At 34.7% G+C, this 22,452-nt stretch overlaps 1 protein-coding gene across 1 annotated transcript in view; it reads left to right on the forward strand.

Annotated features, from left to right (window-relative positions):
* The window catches only part of LOC150097802 (cell adhesion molecule Dscam2-like), a 208,031-nt gene that overhangs the window by 36,743 nt on the left and 148,836 nt on the right, over positions 1-22,452 (forward strand). The window contains exons 3-4 of the mRNA XM_090407344.1: positions 949-1,065; positions 15,563-15,733. Coding sequence (XP_090263470.1) covers positions 949-1,065; positions 15,563-15,733 — 288 coding nt within the window. The remainder of the gene's footprint in view (positions 1-948; positions 1,066-15,562; positions 15,734-22,452) is intronic.

The following is a 22,452-nucleotide window of genomic DNA, read 5'->3' on the forward strand; positions in this document are numbered from 1 at the left end:
GATTGTTAGACATATATACAAACAGGTGAAACAATTTTAATATGATGAGGAGATTTTTAAATATGTGATATTAAGGGTCATCTCTGGAAGTTAAGTATAGTCAGCAAGGCAATGATTTGCAAGAAGGAGAGAGGGGTTAAATGTTATGTGAACTAGAGTAGACCTCCTATGGTGAATCTTAAGACACCATTAGAAAATAGGGTAAAGTTGGCTAAAGCCTATGAAGGTAGTGTATTATGTCTGTTAATTACACATATTCTTCTGGCTGATCTGCTTGTTTTGTGAGAGAAGAATTTCTAGGTGGAAAAAAATCTACTAATTCAATAATTATCCAAATACAAATAATTATCGGAATACCAGCATCTTATTGTTTCAATTTTTGTTGTAACTTTAGCAGAGTATGTGCATTAGCATACCATATTACAGTAGCATTGCCAGATGGATGGAAGAAATAACATCACAGGGAAAGATGGGGTATAAGACTAATGAATACTTTGATTTTTTTTCTTTCAAATTTACTTGTTATTTTGTTATATCTAATGACTTCATTGGCCAACTGGATAGTTTGCCAATGAAGTCATTAGATATAACAAAATAACAATGTTTAACTGATTGGTTATGGATTTGAATCCTGCTGCAGATATGGATGTTTTGTGAATGTATTTTAGATGATAGATGAATTTTTATCACCTAGCATGGAGACCCCTACAGTGAAAGGCATGAGAATATTCCATGTTTGGTCTGTAGATCAGGGTCTGCAAGTTACCTTATTGTTATCCCACCTACAGTACAGCTGGCTTTTTGATTGGGATTCACATAAAAAAGGATAATAAATATATAAAAATGGCTTGATATGTGTGCATGTTTATCATGAAATCAAGTAATATTTTGAATATTACTTGATATGCTGAAACAAATAACTTACTTCCTTTTCTTCTTTCTCCATAGCTCCTCCTAAATGGATTATTGAACCTGAAGATACCAAAGTCCAGATTGAAGGTCATGTATCCATACCTTGTGATGGTGATGGCTTTCCAGAGCCGAAGATTACATGGAAACGAACAGGTGAGATCAGTATATATATTTGAATCTATCCACTACTGTTGCATGGATCTTTTATTTATTTATTATTTTCAGTTATAAATTCTGCAGAAGTTCTTAACATTAAGAGCTGATTAAATGATCATGATTTAAGTTTAGAAATTATAGCAAAAACAATATTCTTGTAATCTCTTATTTTATTTTGGTATGCCTTAGATCTGATTATTTTATGTTCTGTTCCTTCATTTCATCCATCCTGAATGGGTTAAGATCTTCATTGGCTATGGATTTCTGTTTCTTTTTTAATCTCTGATTTCTTTTGCTATTTTCCTTAAACTTGAAAATCTGCTAATTTAAGCATATACTCCAATTTCCCCATCAATCTTCTTCTTAAATTCTCCTGTAAAGAGCTATTGATGGATATTTTTCAAGCAGCATATATTTAACATTTTCACATTATTGGAACTGTTCATAACTGTATCTATTATTCATACAACTGGATAATATATACATTTTTTTGGTGGGTGGGGTGCTTGGGGATCAAAGCTGTATAACTGGGAGGAGACCTTCACATAGCTTTTTAAGGAATACAGAGAATTGACTGGGGATTTCTCATTTAATGTCCAATCTTCACCTTCTTCTGGTGCACCCTGTTTAGGTATCTACCTGGATACTGAATAATGAGGATGGGCTGGCAATTTGGGATTTAGCCAATCAAATTGTGTTCTTATTGGCTTAAACCACAATGTAAAATGATAGTATAGTGCAACAGAATTTTATGCCAGCTAGTGTGTTGCCTGGTTAAGCAAGATCCCCTATTGTTTGCATCAGAGAACTAGAGCAAACAGAAAAAAGTCCGTTACTGGAACAAATCCCAGAACACATCCCAGCTCAACATCAACAGAATTCAAGATTAGTACTATCAACATAAGAAGCATCATTGGAAAGGAAATGGAACTAGCAGAAGAATTGCATAAGTACCAGATCAACATAATAGGCATGACTGAAACAAAGAAAACAAAAGCAGATGAGAACTTTCTAAGCGACACATATAAAATGTTATATTCAGGCAATGGCAAAAACAGGGAAAAGAGGGAGTAGCTATAGCATTCAACACTAAATATGAGGATAATCTTAAATGGCAGGCAATATCAAGTAGAGCGATGTGGGCAAATATCAGAATGGGAACTGGACAATGAGACTTGCTTGTGGTCCTGCAAAATGTTCTACCAAGGAAGAAATGCAGGGATGTTTTGAGGCATTAGAGAGAGGGTAGCTGGCTCAATGAAAAAGGAAAAGTCGGACCTTGTTGCAGAACTAAACAGCAGAGTAGGAAATGATTGCCACACATATAGAAATGTTTTCAGAAAATTTGGAGTAAAGCGCAAAGCTAATAATAATGGTAAATGCCTGCTGAATTTCTGTTCAGGACATGGATTAGTTATTATTAACACCATGTTCCAACATAAAAATGTGCACAAATTCACATGGAGAGAAGATGTACAAGAAATAAAAGTCTAATTGAATACGTAATACAGGTATCCCTCGATTAACGCGCTTAATTAATCCCTCGATGTTACTGTGTATATCAAAATCGCGTTAATAAATATAATAATCAATGGTAAAAATTTCAGTTCATCCATGATCGATTACTGTATTAATAATTCGTTTGAACAGTTTTAGTTTTTTTCTTATCAGCATAAATTCTATGATAACAAGCAAAATGACTCTAGACCTCAGCAAACAAGCATTCTTTGATTAACATCTGGATCCATATCCATTACTTGCTTAAGCAATTCTAAACTGTGAAATATTCCATCCAGTTCTTTGATTGTTATCTCCTTTGGAACCTCATCTTCACATTCCATTTGCTCGTTGTCTTCATATGCGCGTTGTTGTTCAATTTCGAGAAGATCATTGTCATTCAAATCTTTTGAATTTGAATCCAATAATTCTTTAACATCTTCTGCATCAGTGGCAATAATTTCTTCAACCGTGTTGCTCACAGGATTTTGAAAACCACCTAAGTCATTAGCGCATTCTGGCAAAAGGTTTTTCCGAACAGCTCTCATGCAGCTAGAAGACACTTGCTCTGACAAGTCATGAATGTTTTCAATTGCGTGTTTAATGTTAAACTTTTGAAGCCTAATTGCATTTTCTCCTGTTGTTGTTTCTACTGCCTTTGACAATGTCTTTTTAAGAAAATAGGCTTTGAAAGTCAGCATGACATCCATGGGTTATAGCAATGATGTCGTATTTGGTGGAAAAAATAAAACTCGCATTCTCACACAGACCATTCAGAGAATTTGGTTGAAATTCTTTTTTGGATGAAAAAATTTACTAAGAACATAATTTATAAATACAGAAGAACAATTGGAGCTTGTAATACACCCATTCTTAATGCTTAATGGGAGGAATGACGTTATCATGCTCACAGCTTTCTTTCCCTCAGCCAGGAAACACTCCTCGAGGTTTACATGCTTTTGCATAGTAAATTTAAAGATGAGTTAATTAAAACTCTTGCTGCGTATATAAAGCGATTGTTGCAATTAATTTCTCTGCGTTAATCAAATCCCACATTAAGCAAGGGATACCTGTAGTTCATAGGGATGTTTTCATACTGGATCAGGACATGAGTATACAGAAGATTTGAAGTAGGAAGTGATCACTATTTAGTTTTGAGAAGGATAAAATTGAATTTCACATTGAAAAGAAGTATGTGTAAGAAAGTTTTAAAATGAATCATGGTTGAGTAGTGTTAGAGCTGAAACGGGCTACCTCACTCTAAATGAGGTTACCCTTCCAGAGTCTAACAGTAAACATAAATTAAATAAGCATACTTATCATTTAGCACAGTGTGACCATGTTTTTATAAGAAATAACATCTTGCAAATTAAATTTAGAACTGTTTAAAATGAAGTTAATGTATTTATATATCAAATGTAAGTCAACAAAAAGGGGCAGTTATAAGAGAAATTTTCAATAATATTCTACAAGTAAAAGAATGCCAATAATTCGGCAGGATGGGGCAAAGGTCGCCAAAACGCTACAAGAGCAGCGTAAGCGCCCGTGGGTGTTACATCTGAGAAAATTTCATGATGCATACATTCCCGGAATTAGAAAGCCCCGTATGAGGATTGGTGAGGTCACCCAGTCAGGGACCAATCGGCAGGACGATAGGAGAAATCAAACTCGGAAAGGTGGCGCTCTTGGGGAGCGAATAAAACCCGCAACACGGAGAGAAACCACCCATTTTGTTTGTTCCTGTATTCTCACATATGCTTCGAAAGACCATCGTGGTTCAGTTCTTATTTTTAAGAGCTGACCTTCGAGAAGTTCCAGTATGGCACCACCACAGAACACAGCAAGATCGAACGTAGGTCATCAATGAAGGAAAGCGTTGATGTAAATCCATAGCAAAGAAACTGCGCCCGATACAGGAAGAGCACGTAATTCCCACGTGGCGATAGAATCAAGGTAGCCAGAATCTTCGTATGAAGGAAGGGCGGAGAAAAAACTGGAGAGAAACCGAATTAGTGTAGATAAGTACTTTTATATGTTATAGCCCCTTTTGAGAAATTGACTAACAGTACGGAAGAGAGTGTATTTCGAATTTGTGATAAAAGGAAGTATGAAGAATTGAAATTTTTGTGAATAACTCTACACCTTTGGATTGAGTTCTGAGAACTGTTAGTTTACTAGATATTTGTCGTGACCCCCTCGAGGGAAAATAATAATGTGCTAAATGCCTAGCTGGCCTAATGAGTTGTAAACTAAAGTTTAAATAAGTTAAAAAAATGGAATTGTAAAGATTTAGAAATCCATGTGTGCCTTAAGAATGAGAAAGTGAGAAGAACGTAAGAGTTTAACTTAGTATAATTAATTGTTTTGTTTATATTATATTATTATATATAATAATATAATATAAACAATTATATGATATATAAATATATTATATAATTGTATTATATTAAATAATGAATTCATTAAAATTGTTTGATACCTTTCATGCCTGTATTTCTGACCATGCTGACTGACCCTGACCCTTCATAAAATTTTGAACCTGTGATCATATATGTGCGTGGGGATATCCCAAATAAGAGAGAAAAGGGGCACTACTGCAAATAAACTAGAAAACCTACGGCTTCTGAATTATAGTAAAATGATATTAGTAGCACCTGATACCCTATAACTATCCTTAGGCTGAGTTTAACTCTACCTTTAAGGCCCAGGCTGGCGCAGTAAATAAATTGCCTGAGTGAATAAGGATAGCTCATAGAGATCAGGGAACAGGTATTTTCTGGGGGCCCAAGATTAGAAATTTGTTAGATAAGCGATAAGATCACATGTTCGAGTAAGATAGACGATTTAGGGGTACATGAAGTTAGAGATAACAGATAGAAGCCAAAATATATATAAAGGTAAATCACGGGAAGAATAATATAAAGGGATAAAGATAAAAGATATAACAATGAGCAAGGGTAGAAATGTGACAATGGCGCATACTCGACAACACACAAAATATAACAACAGCTTTCAGAGGTGAACTGTAGGGGAAAAAAAAAAATTAAAAAATTCGAAAACAAGAACCAAACCTTGGAGATTCAGTGAAAAATCCTGAAGAAAACATTGACTTATTCAGCCGGCGAGCATGCGGTGAGGTTGTCTATAAGGATAGAAAAATCAGAACTCCATGGTGGACTCAGGAAGTTAAAGAGGCAGTGAAGGAAAAGAAGAAAACATATGAAAAGTTCCTGGAAAATAATTCAGCTTGTGCTCTTAGAGAATACAGAGACAAATGTAAGAAATCATGGGAAGACTTTGGTAAGAACATAGACAGTATATGTCAAGAAAGTGGCAAGATATTCTAGAGGTTGTTGAAAAAGCTCAGAAATGGAGGAAAGAGTACTTTAAAAGGAATTAGAGATGATAAAGGTGACACTTTGGTGTCACCTTTATCAGTTTTCATGGATATCTTTTCTCCATGAAAACTGGAGAAAAGATATCCTCGATGTATGGAGTAATTACTTTGAAAAATTGCTAAATGAAACAATCAGTGACAGCACAGTGGTAAAAAAACACTGACCAGGCATGAAATCAGGAATACATATCCATATTTGAAGTAGAAAAAAACCATCAAAAGCTTGAAATGTGGAAAGGCAGCTGGAGTGGATGACATTCAACCGGAATGCTCAAGTAGGGAGGTATAAAAGTCTTACAGAGGCTGCCCTGTAGTTCAGAAGGCCTGGACAGAGGGACGAATTTAGATGATTGGATTAGAGCTCTCATATATAAAAAGGGAAATAAAACTGAATTACAGAGGTATTTCCTTTGTGAGAATTACAGAGGTATTTCCCTACTGAGTGTTCCTGGCAAGATTTATGCAAGTGTACTTGAGAAACGGCTGAAAAAGATTGTGGAAGGGAAGCTTGGTGAAGAACAAGCTGGATTCCAAAATAGAGGCTGTCAGAATCAGATTTTTACTTTAAGATAAATAGTTGAGAAATCATGCGAATATAACAAAGATCTGTATTTAAGTTTTGTTGATCTGGAAAAGACAAGGTGCCAAGAGGAAAGCTCTTCAAAAACACTACAGTTATATGGTGTAAATGGGACATTATATCAAGCAATGTGTAGTCTTTATTTAAGCTGTAAGTCAGCAGTTAGAATTGAAGGAGATACAGGAGGATGGTTTGAAGTAAAATCAGGTGCGCAACAAGGGTGTACATTATGTCCACTGTTATTCGTTATCTATATGGATCACATTATGATGGAAAGCAGAATTAAACCTGATATCAAAATTGGTGATGATAATCATTGCTCTTTACTTTATGCAGATGATGTTATACTTCTGATTAAATCCAGTACAAGTCTGCAAGATTCCATGACCAAATCGAATAACTGTTGTAATAGGTTTGGTATGGAAATCAGCAATTAAAAGACAAAGATCATGAAAATTGGCAGAAACATTGAAAACATCAAACATATCATGAATGGTGAATCTAAAGAAAAAATAAAACATTTCAGCTATTTAAGTACAGTTTTAGTGAAGATGATAAATTAAGTATGGAATACTCTATTCATCATGAAGGTATTTTCTTGATCATAAATTAGTATAATAATAATATTTGGTTGCAGATCAAGTGTTGATCAATTTTATTATTAAACTGAACCAACTAGTTTTGCCACCCTTTAACTGTTGGCATCTTCAGGGTACTTATAAATTTAAACAATCTCACAATTATGCGTAACTGCAAAACTGACAAAAATAACTGTAAAAAACTGACTAGAATAATTACAAATAGAATAGTATCGAACATGAGTGAAACACGTATCGCATGTACAAGGTTAGCTAGCTGTTGCTAAGGAACTTTCTGTAGTTTGTATTAAAGTTCATTTCTTCCATTTTTAAAGTTCTGATTAGGGTTTTCCATATCTCTGGGAGTATTAGGCCTTGATTTCTGTTAAGGTTGACAGTAGAACGGCTAAGCAACAGCTAGCTAACCTTGTACACGCGATACGTGTTTTACTCACGTTCGATACTATTCTATTTGTAATTATTCTAGTCAGTTTTTTACAGTTATTTTTGTCAGTTTTGCAGTTATGCATAATTGTGAGATTGTTTAAACTTATAAGTACCCTGAAGATGTCAACAGTTAAAGGGTGGCGAAACTAGTTGGTTCAGTTTAATAATAAAATTGATCAACACTTGATCTGTAACCAAATATTATTATTATATGGAATACTTAATTTATCATCAGATTTAGACATAGATTTAGAAATAGACAACAGATTTAGTTAAGCTGGTATTGGGAGAAGTCACCTGAATAAATTTATATAAATTAAGAAAGAAATTAGTCAACACACTATATTATCTGTATAGAAGACAGTGTTCAAACGATTTTTAACTTATGGATCTGAGAGAGCTGGGTAAGAAATAAAACAACGCTGGAGATCTCTGATATGAAAGTTCTGAGTGAGAACTTTCATATCAGAAAGTTCATAGTGGAGTGAGGCGATTGCATCAATGACAGTATCACATTGAAAATGAGGATATTAAGAAATAACAGTTGTTAGCATTCAGGAATGTGCTAGTAGAGTTAATATCAGTGGGTGTGGATACTTAAACAGAATAAGTAAGGAAAGAATAGCAGAACCAAGCGTTTTTTGCCCGGATTGGCAGAAAAAAGACTCAGAAGAAGACCAAGATATAGATGGATTGATACAGTAAAAACTGCCTTATAAGACAGAAATGTCATCATCATAATAATCAAATTCCTAGCATGTATCCTCAAGGAGTGTGCAGGCTATGAAACAGTACTACATGAAAAACTTGCATCTTTACTAACTTCCTATTTACAATTTTCCTCCAAATCAATGTTACCTGTCAGGACTCCAACATTATAAGATCTTATATTTCTGTCTTCTAAGACACTTTTTACTGTACCAATCCACCTATATCTTGGTCTTCCTCTGGTTTTTTTCCTTGACAACCTGGCAGAGAACATTTGATTTACTAACCTTTCCTCTCCCATTCTGTTTAAGTGACTATACCACCTGAGATTAGCTCTGCTAACACATTTCTGGATGCTAACCATGTTAAGTGCTTTCCTAATATTCTTATGATATTGCTATTGATGCCATCTGTTCACTTTCCTAATCTTTCTCAGGATTCTCATAACTGTGGCCTTTGGTGGTTAATTGTTGTATTTCTAACGCAGCTCTCAGATCCATAAGTTAAAATTAGTTTGATTACTGTCTTGTATACAGCTAATTTAGTGTTTTAAATTAATTTCTGTCTTATTCCATGTAAATTTATTCAGTTGACTTCCTACTTTACCAGCTTTATTTATTCTGTTGACTATTTCCATATTTAATTTACCATCTTCACTAAAAATCATACCTAAGTAGCTGAAATGTTTTACTTGTTCTATAGATTCTCCATTCACAGTGCAGTTTGCATTGTTATTGCTGACATTCATACTAAATCTATTTACAAGTTATTCAATTTTGTCAGGGAATCTTGCAGATCTCTACTGGATTACTTTAAAAGTATAATATCATCTGCATAAAGTAATACCATAGGTTTAATACCAATTTTCTTTATAATGTACATCCTTGTTTGACACCAGGTTTAACATTAAACCATCTTCCTGTACTTCCTTCAATTCTAACTGCTGACTTACAACCTAAATAAAGACTGAGTATTGCTTGATATAATGCCCCATTGACACCATACAACTGTTGCGTTTTGAATAGCTTTTCTCTTGGCACCTTTTCATATGCCTTTTCCAGATCAACAAAATTTAAATACAGATCCTTGTTATATTCCCATGATTTCTCAACTATTTGTCTGATCCTGACAGCCTCTATTTTGGAATCCAGCTTGTTCTTCACCAAGCTTCCCTTCCACAATTCTTCTCAACCATTTTTCAAGTATACTTGCATTAATCTTACCAGGAACACACTCTGTAGGGAAATACCTCTGTAATTCTCACTTTCACTTTTATTTCCCTTTTTATATATGAGTACTATGAGAGCTCTACTGAACTACAGTGCAGTCACTGTAAGACTTGTACCTCCATACTTGAGCATTTCTGGTTGAATGTCATCTACTCCAGCTGCCTTTCCACATTTCAGGCTTTTGATGGTTTTTCGACTTCAAGTATGGATATATATATTCCTGATTGTATGCCTGTTGAGTGTTTTTTATCACTGTGCTGTCACTGATTGTTTGATGAAATTCTGTCATATTGTATCATCATTTTTCATTTGTGATAAGATAGTCTAATAACTATATGTATGTGTTTGCATTTAGTAATTCATTATATGCTTAGTGTGACCCTTGCTTCCCTGTGGTTAAGTAATAGTGTAATAAAGGAGACGTAAATGAATTTAAGTAATGAACTTGTTTGCCATATATTGTAATCTTTAGGGAATAACACAGAAATGTTATGTATGTATCATCATTATCATAATCAAATTCCTGATATGTACCTTCAAGTAAATTAATTTGTTTTTTACCATAGCGTTTCTATGTCAAACACTTGTAGCATGCATTCACTGTATTAATGGCAGTCATGTTGTCACTTGAATTTCACTTTGAATGTTGGTAACAGACATGCACATTAGTTTTTGTTTTTAGAACAGCTGTCACGGGGATAACAAGAACACTCGTGAGCAGAGAGTAGGCAAACAGGGAAGGACAGCTGGAATAGTGCTGTAAACTACTGAGTTAAGTTTTCTAATCTCAGAAAATTCTTTTATGTATCTTTACCTATCCTCCAAGGAGGAACTGTAAAGTTAATAATTGATAGCATAATGTATCAAGCCTTTGCATGTGAATACAAAGTAAATTAATCTGTTGTTAACCATAGCATTTCTGTGTGAAACACTTGTAGCATACATTCACTGTATTAATGGCAGTCATGTTGTCACTTGAGTTTCGCTTTGAATCTTGGTAACAGACATGCACATTAGTTTTTGTTTTTAGAATAGCTGTCGCTAGGATAACAAGAACGCTAGTGAGCAGAGAGTAGGCAAGCAGGGAAGGGCAGCCGGAAAAAGTCTAATAAACTACCGAGTTAAGATTTCTAATCTCGGAAAAGTTTTTTTGTTTTTTTTATGTATCTTTAGCTACTCTCCAAGTAGGAACTGTGAATTTGATGATTGACAGCATAATGTATGAAGCCTTTGCATATGAAAAGCAAGTGATATATGTTCTAAGGAGCAATACGGAATCTACAGTAAAGTTCCTTTTATTAGAAGTGCAGTTGGAAATGCTCATTTAAACATATTCCCATCGTCTGAATGATTTATTCTTCATGCCTATTTCAGAAAAATGAAAGAAAGACGTGTTTAACGAAACTTGCTTACTGAAAGAAGATTATGCAAGTATATTAGTTAAGTAAGGCCTTTTAATTCTATGGAATTTGAAATAAGGCAGAATGAATGAATGAGTAAAAACAATAAAATAAATGCTGTAAAGGAAGTTCTCATATGACCAAATGAAACTACTGAACTTTTAACTGAATACTATGTTTCGTTTGTTTTGAAAAGTATTTGGTGTTATTTCTCAGAATTGTACTTAACTGGGAGTTAGGGAGTGAAAAATGTATACTTTTATTAAGTCCATATTATGTAATTCTCAGAATGACCATTTAATTATTCTTTGTATGTATTGAGAAGTTGGAAATTAATTTACTACTTTTAATTCTATTAAGAATGTCAGATCTCCTTAGATAAAGTGAATTACTTAATATAGAGAATTTGATTCTATTGTATATATATGTTTACAGTAAATGATTTAATTTTTTTAATATTTGAGCTTCATTCTTCAGAATATACAACACATTGATCCTTGAAGTTAATGCACCACCACAGATATGAATCTGAAACATCATCAAATTCCTGCCATGTACCCTCAAGGGGGGTGCCCTGCCTGATTTATCCTTCTGTATATGCAGCCTGATACTCTTTCTCTCAGAACACCTCTTGACCATTTCCTATGCACTGCTTGACTTCCTTCCATTGTAGTTTCTTATGTGGCACTGCTAAAAGCTCCTTCCTAAATTTCTCATAATTGCTGGCTGTGTAGTTCCACTTGAGCCCTTTTTTTTTTGTTAACTGAAAATGTCATGCTTATTCATCTTCCCGATTAAAACTTCAAGATCATTCTTTCCAGTTAGAAGCAAAGTGACAACATTTGGCATGGATAAGTTTTCTGATGTCCTCTCTGTTGAATGCTGTTTAATGTAATTATCTCTAGTTAGCTGTATGAAGTCCATTGCCTTCTTCCTCATGTATTCTTTTTCTTTCTTCTTTCCAGTCTGTCTCATGTCATAATTATATGTCCTGTACTTATTGAGCTAATGTGCTGATCATAATGATTATATCTTCCCTTGTGCTCTCAAGTCTGTATTAGCAACAGCATAGCCTTAGATGCATTACAGTTCTGTTATCATCAGCAGTACTACTCTTCATGTCCTGTTCTCTTTGTCCTACTTGAAAGTACAATATCCCTTGCATTCTATCCTTTTAACTCTATCCTCCTTCATCAACCAAATCTCATTATAATTTTTGGCCAAGAAGAAATAACCCATTCTAGATCTTCTCATCCTTATTCTTGATGACCCTGGCATTGTATATGCAAATTACAATTTCACCTTGGGTTCACAGGTATCTTTGCTTTTTTTAGTGACTGTTCCATTCAGATTTCATACCAGAGAAATTATATTCAGAAATAACATGAATGATCCAGCTTTGTCAGAGACATCTTGATAGGTCTCATGAAAAAAAAACAGAAATATTTATGGAAATACAGAAATATCAGCATAATAAATGGTATTAACCTTATTGTCTTTGTGGTGGAATGGATACACTGCTGGTCAGTAGTTTTTGAAGCTAAGCTAGTCCTTGGTTCAAGTTTGTTTGAGGGAAATTTTTTGTGAATTGTAATTTCATTATAATTAAATTTTTTTTAGCAAAATATTTAATTTTTTCCAACTTTTGCTTATAATTGGACCATTTGAATGGCAAAATTAGTATTTGTTAACTCTATAAATGAGAAGTTGCAGAACTTACAGCACAAGAGTGCCATGTATGCAGACAAGTATCTAAGAAGAAAGATGCTACCTTTATTATTATTATTATTATTATTATTATTATTTTATTTATTAATTTATAGGAACTGTGGGTGAAGAAGCCTTTGAAAGGAACCAAATTAAACAAAATGAAAAGTGAATGAGAAGTTTACTCAGTATGTTTGAAGGTGGGAAGTGAAATGAATACTGACTAGTGGTTGCTTGTGTGTTTACCAGTTTAAGGAAAAGAGTGAAAGAAAAATATGACAACCAGTTCAGCAGAAAATAGCACCCATGAAAATACTTATTAAAAGGAAGCAGAAATAGAATGTCTGAGAAAGCATCTGGAGAGAACAGTCATTAGTTATTTGGATTTCTCTCTTTTGGATAGTTGCAACCATTTTTATGGATGATTTTATTTGTGCATTCCAAATGCAATAATAGTATTCTAAGGTAGGACAGATTTGGGATTAATATAGTTTATAAATATATTAATAAATTTTTTTTGTTCAGTTATATTTTCATTTACTTCTATAACATGTTACTGCACGCATAATGTGTTATATTGAGATTCCATTGTAATCATGCGCCTTAACTGTATGTTATTCCTAGTATTGTTTGAATTACTGTACTGATGATGTCCCAAGATACTTGGGATGAAATATTTACGTATTAAAAGTTATCACTGTGGTTAGTATGTGTGTTTTTAGTGATGAATTCACCATAGGTTTCGTTATATAAAAAGAGGAATTATTAATGCATGGCTTTAGAACACTGTATAATTCCTCTTTCAGTAGATAGAATTCTATAAAATTTAGGGTGTAAGAATATATAAATATGATTCAATTTGGATATTAAATGGAACATCGGTATAATTAATTATATTTTTTATATGCTTATATCTCACTGTAAGTTGTTATAAATATTGCGGTTTCCCCCACTGAAAAACATGCATTGAATTTGAAAGCAGTTTAATAGTGGCACCTTAAAAATGAACTAAAAGGCAATATACTGATACTAAAGTGTTCATACCTTCTGTTAATTTGCTGAGCATTAATCACATTTCTGTTTTTATCTGTTTAAAGTAAAATCATTAGAATATATCTTAAATAGTTTCACTAGTATTGGATGCATTCTTATAAAAATTAAAACAAAAGATACTTTATAAATTCATGAAAGAAATAATTGTAATAATGCCCAGTGTAGGTGAATGAGGCTAAGATGATGAAATATATGGGGGGGTGTTGATACAGACCTGGTGGTTCATCTGCTGGGAACGATGAAATGTATCATCAAATTGCCCTGATGGGTACTAAATAAATCATTATGGATGACTTAAATTATCCAAACATTGATTGGATAGAAGAGAAAGTTCATGATAAGACTGGAGGAGAGTTTATTGAGCTGTTACGAGACAACATTCTCAAGAAATGTGTGAAAGAAGGACGTTGTGATCGAAGATTGCACCCCTGATTTGATCATAGTGTCTGAAGGGGAGTCTCAGTTAAGAAAATAACTGTTTTGCCATCATTTAGTGAGAGTGATCATGCCATAGAAGTAGCTGACTATATGGACAGTTTACAAGCTAGACTACAAAACTGGATATATATAACAAACTTGGATGAATACCATATTTACTCTAATAAAACTCGCTCTTGCATATTACTTGCACCCCTGATTTTACTTTACGAAGAAAGAAATTTAGAAGTTTCACATATACCTCACACATGAAAAAAGTTTAAACACGTTCATGTCAGGGCAATAGTAACTTACTCTCTGCAACAGCCACTATACTTCAGATGCAAGAAAAACAAGTAATTTTATTGCATCACTAAATAAGGTACAGAGACGTTTTCAATCTGTGTGCTATATTTGTCAAGAAATAGTGCAATTAGAGACAACTGGAATAAAAACGGCACTAACTAATGTATTACATGTCCCCTTCCAAGAAACTGTACTGTATAGACTCAAGCAAAATGATATATTGTTCTGCCAAACACAGTATCTAACTAAAAACTATTGTCCAATTCATTTGCATGAAATAAGTGTTTGTTCAATTGCATTTGAAATTATTCATTAAGACAGATCACAAAGGCTAACTTCCAATAAAATTCTACCACAGAATTGGAACTAATACACTGCCATCTGGACGTGGAAGTGGCATACAAATAAGTAGCAATAAAATTCAACTGAAGGGTTGAAACTTTGTGTCAGTTGAGCTCGCCTGTGCGATATGGAAGTGGTACACAAATGGTAACAAGAAGTCCTGTTGGAACGATAAACAAGCAAAACACCATCCTGACATGAGCATGTTAAAAGAACACTTTCACAGAAATATATAGTGAATGTTGTTATTACAGTTTCGGATATTTTGTAATCCGTTTGAAGAGAATCAGCATTTCAATTCAAAAATTTTACATTTACTTCCACAGAAGTTTGAGATTCCTTCTTTAATTTCTACAAATTAGGACACTATTTTAAATATTTTGTGCTTCTTACCTATTTCCGCATTATATTTATTTTGTAATCACAAAGGTGTCCATTTCAGTTAAAGCAGTATTATGAGAATATTTGTTTAACAGAAGGCACAGTATTATCACTAAAGTGTTTGCTCCATTTCTGTTGTGTTATAACTAACACAAAGTCTAAATATATATATTGTAATATGTGAATGTTGTGATCACAGTGGTTAGCTTTCCTAGTGTTTCACAGAGGGATTCTTTATGAATAGGATCATAAAATGATTTTAAAAGATCTCCTGTCATAGCAATAGTTAACTTTTTTTTTTTTTTTTGTTCACCTTATCTGATAAACAAGCAATCATTGGTTTTCTTAACAAACTGTTTCACATTACCTTATTTTATAATTCATTTTATCATGTGTTTTTTTTTTTTTTTTTTTTTTTGAAAGTTTATTTGTTTTGTGTCATTCATGCATAGAACCCTCAGGTGATGTCAGCTTGGTTGAAACAACAAGTTTCATGCACATCCTAAAGAATAATAGCTTGGCAATAACCAGAGCTGAAAAGCAGCATGCTGGTGCGTATGTTTGTGAAGTAAACAATAATATTGGTAATGGCCTAAGAAAAGTAATTGAATTAACAGTATATGGTAAGTATTGTTAAAACTTAAAATAAAATTTTTTTAAAATTTATTTTAAATTGTCTTGTTAGCTAAATGGATAGCACACTCTCCAAGTGTTATGTGGGTTTGAATCCCACATAAGTTTGTGAATATCTTTATATTACACATCAGTTTCATCTACTGGTGTGAAACATCAGTATCATTATCAATTTCTTGGTTTGTACCCTCAAGGGTTGCTCAGGTTACAATGAAAGCACCAAATTATTAAGTTTCATTATTATTAATTTCCTATCAACAATTTTCTTTGTTCTATTACTTGTGAGCACTAAAATATTGTCATTTCTAACATTCCGTGCTTCTAAGGCACTTCTGACTGAATCAATCTACCTAGACCTTGGTCTTCCTCTGGGTTTCTTTGATGCCATCTTGACATCAAACACCTGTTTTTTCTAATCTTTCCTTGTCCATTCTATTTAAGTGGCCATACCACCTTAGATGAGCTCTACTGACACAGCCTTGAATGCTAGCAATGTCAAGTTCCTTTCTAATAGCTTCATTTTTAACATATTTCTGCCATTGATACCATCAGTTCATGGTATCTAAGAAAGGTTCTAAGAAAAATCAGCTCCCCTAATTTTTCTTAGAACCTTCATATTTGTTGTTTCTATATATATCTACTCTATAATATAAAATGATAAGCCTTTTTTTTTGTAACGTTTTCGTGTCACATTTTTTGTCAACTTATTTGAAATGTTTTGAAACTCAGGGGCTAGCCTGAATGTCGAGTCATCAGAATTCAAGGAGGACCAGCCTACCAGCCTGGAACCCGGGGGGGGGTGCTGTAGACACCAGGGGGATGGAACCCTCCCCCCTTTCTGAGTTTTCAAAATTCAAGTCATCAGAATTCAAGGAGAACCGGCCTACCAGTCCGAACTGGGGGGGGAGAGGAACCCTTATCGAGTCTTCAAAATTTGAGTCATCGGAATTCAAGGAGAACTGGCCTACCAGTCCAGAACTTGGGGTCTGGGGATCCACCACTTTCAAGTTTTCAAAATTTGAGTCATCAGAATTCAAAGAGAACCGGCCTACCAGTCCAGTACTCGGTGGATGGGTGCCGTGGGTGGAACCCCCTTTCGAGTTTCAAAATTCGAGTCATCGGAAATCAAGGAGAACCGGCCTACCAGTCTGGAACTCAGGGGATGGGTGCCAGGAGGGGACGGAAACCCCCCCCCCCTTTCGAGTCATCAGAATTCAAAGAGAACCAGCCTACTACCAGTCCAGTACTCTGTGGGGGGGGAGAGAACCCCCCTTTGAGTCTTCAAAATTCGAGTCATCAGAATTCAAGGAGAACTGGCCTACCAGTCTGGAACCCGGGGGGTGCTGTATGCGTCAGGGGGGCGATCCCCCCCTAGTATATATATATATATATTTACATAGTCGTTGACTTGGTTTAATGACATGTTTATAATTATTAACTGACTTAAACACCAAGAAAAAACATAAGAGATTTAATAAGGTTTCACTACTAGTTTCATCGGAAATGCAGACTTCGTCAGGTGAATACAGTACCAGGGAGTAAATAACAACTTAAAATATATTGTACTTTAGACAAACACAGAGTTTAGAACAAGTAGTTCTAAACTCTTCAGTTTGCAGGAGTATACAAAATCATTTGCAATTGCGGCAAACCTCATTAGGGCCAGACAGAAAAGTCCATCTCTCTCTCTCTCTCTCTCTCTCTCTCTCTCCACCTAGAATAACACCAATGTGACATTTCTTACCAGAGAACCAGTGCTAGTGCCCTATCCAGCCATGTTTTATTCTTTGCCAATACCAATGTTGAAGGACAACAACATCAAATAGACTTTAACTTAACTTCAAACATCCATAAATGCTCCAATGAATTAGAACGACGTATCTTGGAATCCAAAGAAATAGCTATCGACCCTACCCATCTAAACAGCAATCTCAGTTACTGCCTACCCGATTCCATAAAGCTGTAATCCAGTTTTGGCGTACTCGTGATATCATTCACACGCAAAATGCTTCAAGCCAGAACTAACGCTTGGACTCAATTTTCAAACACAACTACTACTTGTTCTAAACTCTGTGTTTGTCTGAAGTACAATATATTTTTAAGTTGTTGTTTACTCCCTGGTACTGTATTCACCTGACGAAGGTGAATACAGTACCAGGATTTCTGATGAAACTAGTAGTGAAACCTTATTAGATCTCTTATATTTTTTCTCAGTGTTCAAGCCATTTAATAATTCTATATATATATATATATATATATATATACACATACACACACACAAATTTATTCAGCTGGCTATCCACCATACTATACTTGCTTATTCTGTTGTCTATTTCCAGATTTAATCTGCCGTCTTCACTAAAAACTCTTCTGCTTAAATAATTGAAATATTTTACTTGTTCTATAGGATCTCCATTCAGAATGTAGCTGAAGGTTTCTATGTTCTTGCTTATTTTCATAGTTTTAGTTTTTTTTATTGCTGATTGTCTTGCCAAATTTCTTATAGCTGTTATTCAATTTATGGAGACTTGCACCAGATGTGTTTAGGAGTACAACATCATCTGCATAAAGCAATGAGGTAAGTTTGACATCTCCAATTCTAATATCAGTTTTAATGCCACTTTCTATCATAAATCACAGGAGTACAACATCATCTGCATAAAGCAATGAGCTAAGTTTGACATCTCCAATTCTAATGTCAGTTTTAATGCCACTTTCTATCATAAATCACAGGAGTACAACATCATCTGCATAAAGCAATGAGCTAAGTTTGACATCTCCAATTCTAATATCAGTTTTAATGCCACTTTCTATTATAAATCATCCATATATGAATGAAACCATCTTCCTGTATTTCCTTCAATTCTAACTACTGACTTACAACTTGGACTATGTATTGCCCTCTATAATGTTTCATTCACCCCATATAATTGTTGTATTTTGAAACGCTTTTCTCTGGACACCTTGTCTTATGCCTTTTCCATATCTACAAAACTTAAGTACAGATCCTTGTCATATTCCCATGATTTCTCAACTATTTGTTTTAAAGTGAAAGTCTGGATAATATGTTTGCAATTTTGAATGGCTCTTCCTCTGCGTTATAGCGATTTCTTTCAAAAATAAAAATAAAAATTTACACTTCATCCCAGGATCCAGTTCACCTTAGAAGAAGAAGTAAATAAACAATTAGCATTTTTAGATCTTCTAATTCTTTGTCAACCAGATGGTAGTCTACATTTTTAGTTTTTCAGAAGAGGACTCATGTAGGTTGTTATATCCGTGCTGAATATAACGTGTTCTCACAGATGTGGAATAAGCTGGCAATTTAGGGTATAGTTTTATTCTATATGGCTTAAACACATATACAGTATGATATTACAACATAATCAAATGTCATGTCATCTGGGGTATTGTAGTTAAACATACTTGCAGTTTTCGCCAGGGACTTGGAATGAATAGTGAAAATTCTGCTACTGGAAGAATAGACTCAACCGAATTGAAGATTATCTACAGCAGCATATAAGAAGCATCAAATGAAAAGAGGTGGAACTAGCACTATTACAACAATATGATGTTAATATATGCTCATGAGCTTAAACATTATGACCAGGGCTTGACAAATAGGCTCACCTCACAGATTTTATGAGCTGCGAGTAGCATCAGAGTGAACAAAATAGAATATTTATTTATTTAATTTTTTTTTAAATTTAACTTTCTAAACAAAACCATTTTAAAGAAAACATAGATACAGCACCACTAATCACTTGATGGAACTCCTATTGACTTATTGGGACATATTTTAAAAAAATTAAGTGGTCTTGTACAAGTATAATTTTTGCATATTGAATGTTTTTGCATGTTGGGCCTGCTTTGGCCACAATAACTATTTACACTTGTCTTAGCATTAATTCCACTAGACTGCAGAAGGTGTCCTGAGGTATTCTGTACCATTGAAACAAAATTTCCTAGAGGTCAGCAGTGGAGTGAGGTGCTGGCATTAACTAGCAGATGATTCATTCCACATGATCCCATAAATGTTTGATGGGATTCAAATCAATCAGGAGAATTAGGTGGCTAAAGGAGCACATGAAATGCTTAGATATGTTCTCTGGCCAATGCTTCTACAATGCAAGTCTTGTGACCTTAGGTATTGCCTTGCTTGAAGATATCCATCAGACTACATTGTCACCATATCCAAAACAATCCCCCAGGTAAGAGTTAGCAGTCAAGTCAAATTTTGCAATCTGATTGGCCAGAAACAGGCTTAGGTGATCAAAATTTTTTGGCTCAGGAGTGAATCTTGGAACAAGATTCACTCCTGAGCTACTACTGAAGTTACCAGTAGCGAACATATTGAAATTTTTTTGTCATTCATTTTTAGAAAATGTTCTTGTATAATGAGACTTGTGGCAGTATCCGTTATTGTAGAATTGCATGTATACCACACTAAATCAATTTTTGCTGTGGTACACTTGTGATTTTATAATTTATAGAGAAGGCAGTGGATATAAAGAAAAAAGAAAAGGTTAGTACTTGTTGGAATAGCAGAGTACAAAATACATCACAGATATATAGAAATATTTGGAGAAAATGTTGAAAAAAAGAAAAGCAGGAGTTGTAATATGTATTGGGTAGATTTGTGTTCATGGTATGAGTTTTTTTCACTAACACTGCATTTCAGCATAAAAGTATATACAAAAAAAAACATGCTAGAAATTTCTAAGAAGCCAAGTTACTTAGCTGTGACAGACTGTGGAAATTAATGTAAGACGGAATGTGGATGGAGAAAACATAATAAGAAAAGTTTTATTATGTTATTGTTTGAAATAGGAAGTGACGGCTATTTATTATTAGGTTTAATGGAATGAATATAGTACAGAGATCCAAGTTTATTGGATCCCGTATTTCATCTCTATCAGGGATACAATCTTAAAATTATGAAATCACACAAAAACACTCAAAACAATAAGTGGGGGAGATAAAACTAAAAACCTAAAGTCCTATGAGAAATACCTCCTGTGGTTGCTATTGAATGGGAGGCCTAAGAATTAGCTTACTAAATCTTGGGAAGCTTAACACAGCCATATTTATTAAGATTAAGCTGTTCTCGTAGAAAGGTTATACGTTGATTACACATGATTATTAATTAACTTGAGGAATTAACAACGTACACTAGAATATAAATTAAATTACACTTTAATCTATATTTCCAATATTTCGGCAATGTCACGTTGCCATCTTCAAAGGAACTTACAATAAAGACAGGTGTACGTAGGCACTACACATAGTAAATGAGGAAGAAGCAGGGAAGCTATTGTTTCTCCTAAAAGTCCTGATGGTGCCCTGTAGCGGGCTATTTAGGTATTCTTGGCCGTTGGGCTGAAGGTCTCCTGATGTACGTCTCCCAAATTTGGGGCAGTCTCATGCAACCAAATTTGTTGAGGTTTGGCATGTTTCTTAAGGCTGAGACTGATTTCATGAAAAGTCTTTCAAATTTGAACTTGCTACAGTGTATTATTGTGGCTTTCTTTCACCGTATTATATGTCCTGCCTGTTTGGCCAAAGTAGGACAGCTTACACCTGCAAGGGACCTGATGTACACCAGGTAGGTCTAGGGGAAGTGGTTGGTCTTTAGTGGAGTGGATAAGGATGTTTTCTATATGGTCTGTAACAACAAGTCATGTTTTTTTAAAGATTTTGGTAATTTTTTCCGAGTCACCTCGGATATAGGGAATGGTGATGGATTTAGAGTAATCCTTGTTGTGACGATGGGGAGGGTTGTGGTTTACTGGTTTCAATATTTTTTGGATTTTTTTTGAGGGGGGGGCTGCGCCATTGGCTGAGAAAGTGTTGAGAATGTAATTAAGTTCAGTGGTTAGGGCATTGTCATTTGAACAGAATAGTTTAGCCCTGTTGTGTAGTGTCTTAATAACTCCATATTGTTGTGTGTGTGGGGGGGGGGGAGGGATTGTTGGTGAATGTATCTGCCTGTATGGGTGGATTTTCTATAAACTGAGAAAACCAATCCATCAGGCTGGGAGTGACTAGTGTGTCTAGGAAAGGGAGGTTGTTGTTTTCCTCTTTTTCCAGGGTGAAATTGATTCTGGGTGTTGGTTGTTTAAGTGTGTTAAGAAGGAGAAGACTGTATCAGAGCCATATGATTGGTTTTTGTTGGGCAGAGTGTAAGGTTTCTCTTCAAAAGTCTCCATAAAGAAGTTGGCCAAGGGTGGAGAGAGTGGTGAACCTATGGCTGTTCCCTCTATTTGTTTGTAGAATTTTCCCTGCCAAACGAAATAGCCTGAGTTCGTTGTGAACTGAAATAGGGCTGAGATATCGGGAGGACATTTAACTTATATTAGCTCTAAGGTTTCTTTGAGTGGGACATTTCTGAATAAGTAGGGGACATCAAAACTCACCATTATGTCAGTATGCTGGAGTGTAAGGTTTTCTATGCTGGCTTTGAAGTGGGCTGAGTTTTTTATGTGTGATTGGGTGTTGCCAGCATAGCGTATGAGTGCTTTGGCCAAATGTTTGGCTAATTTGTATGTGGGGGAATCAGTGCCATACACTATGGGACGTAATGGCACATTTTCTTTATGCATTTTTGGGAGTCCATATATACGGGGGGGGGGGGGATTAGAGTTAAACGGTTTTATTTTGTTAATAACTTCTAAAGGCCAAGAGGTGACCTTCTTAGAGTTTTCTGATT

The sequence above is a fragment of the Typopeltis vanoorti genome, chromosome 17, assembly GCF_054136105.1.
Source record: "Typopeltis vanoorti isolate ZY-2024b chromosome 17, IOZ_Tvanoo_1.0, whole genome shotgun sequence".
Lineage (NCBI taxonomy): Eukaryota > Metazoa > Arthropoda > Arachnida > Uropygi > Thelyphonidae > Typopeltis > Typopeltis vanoorti.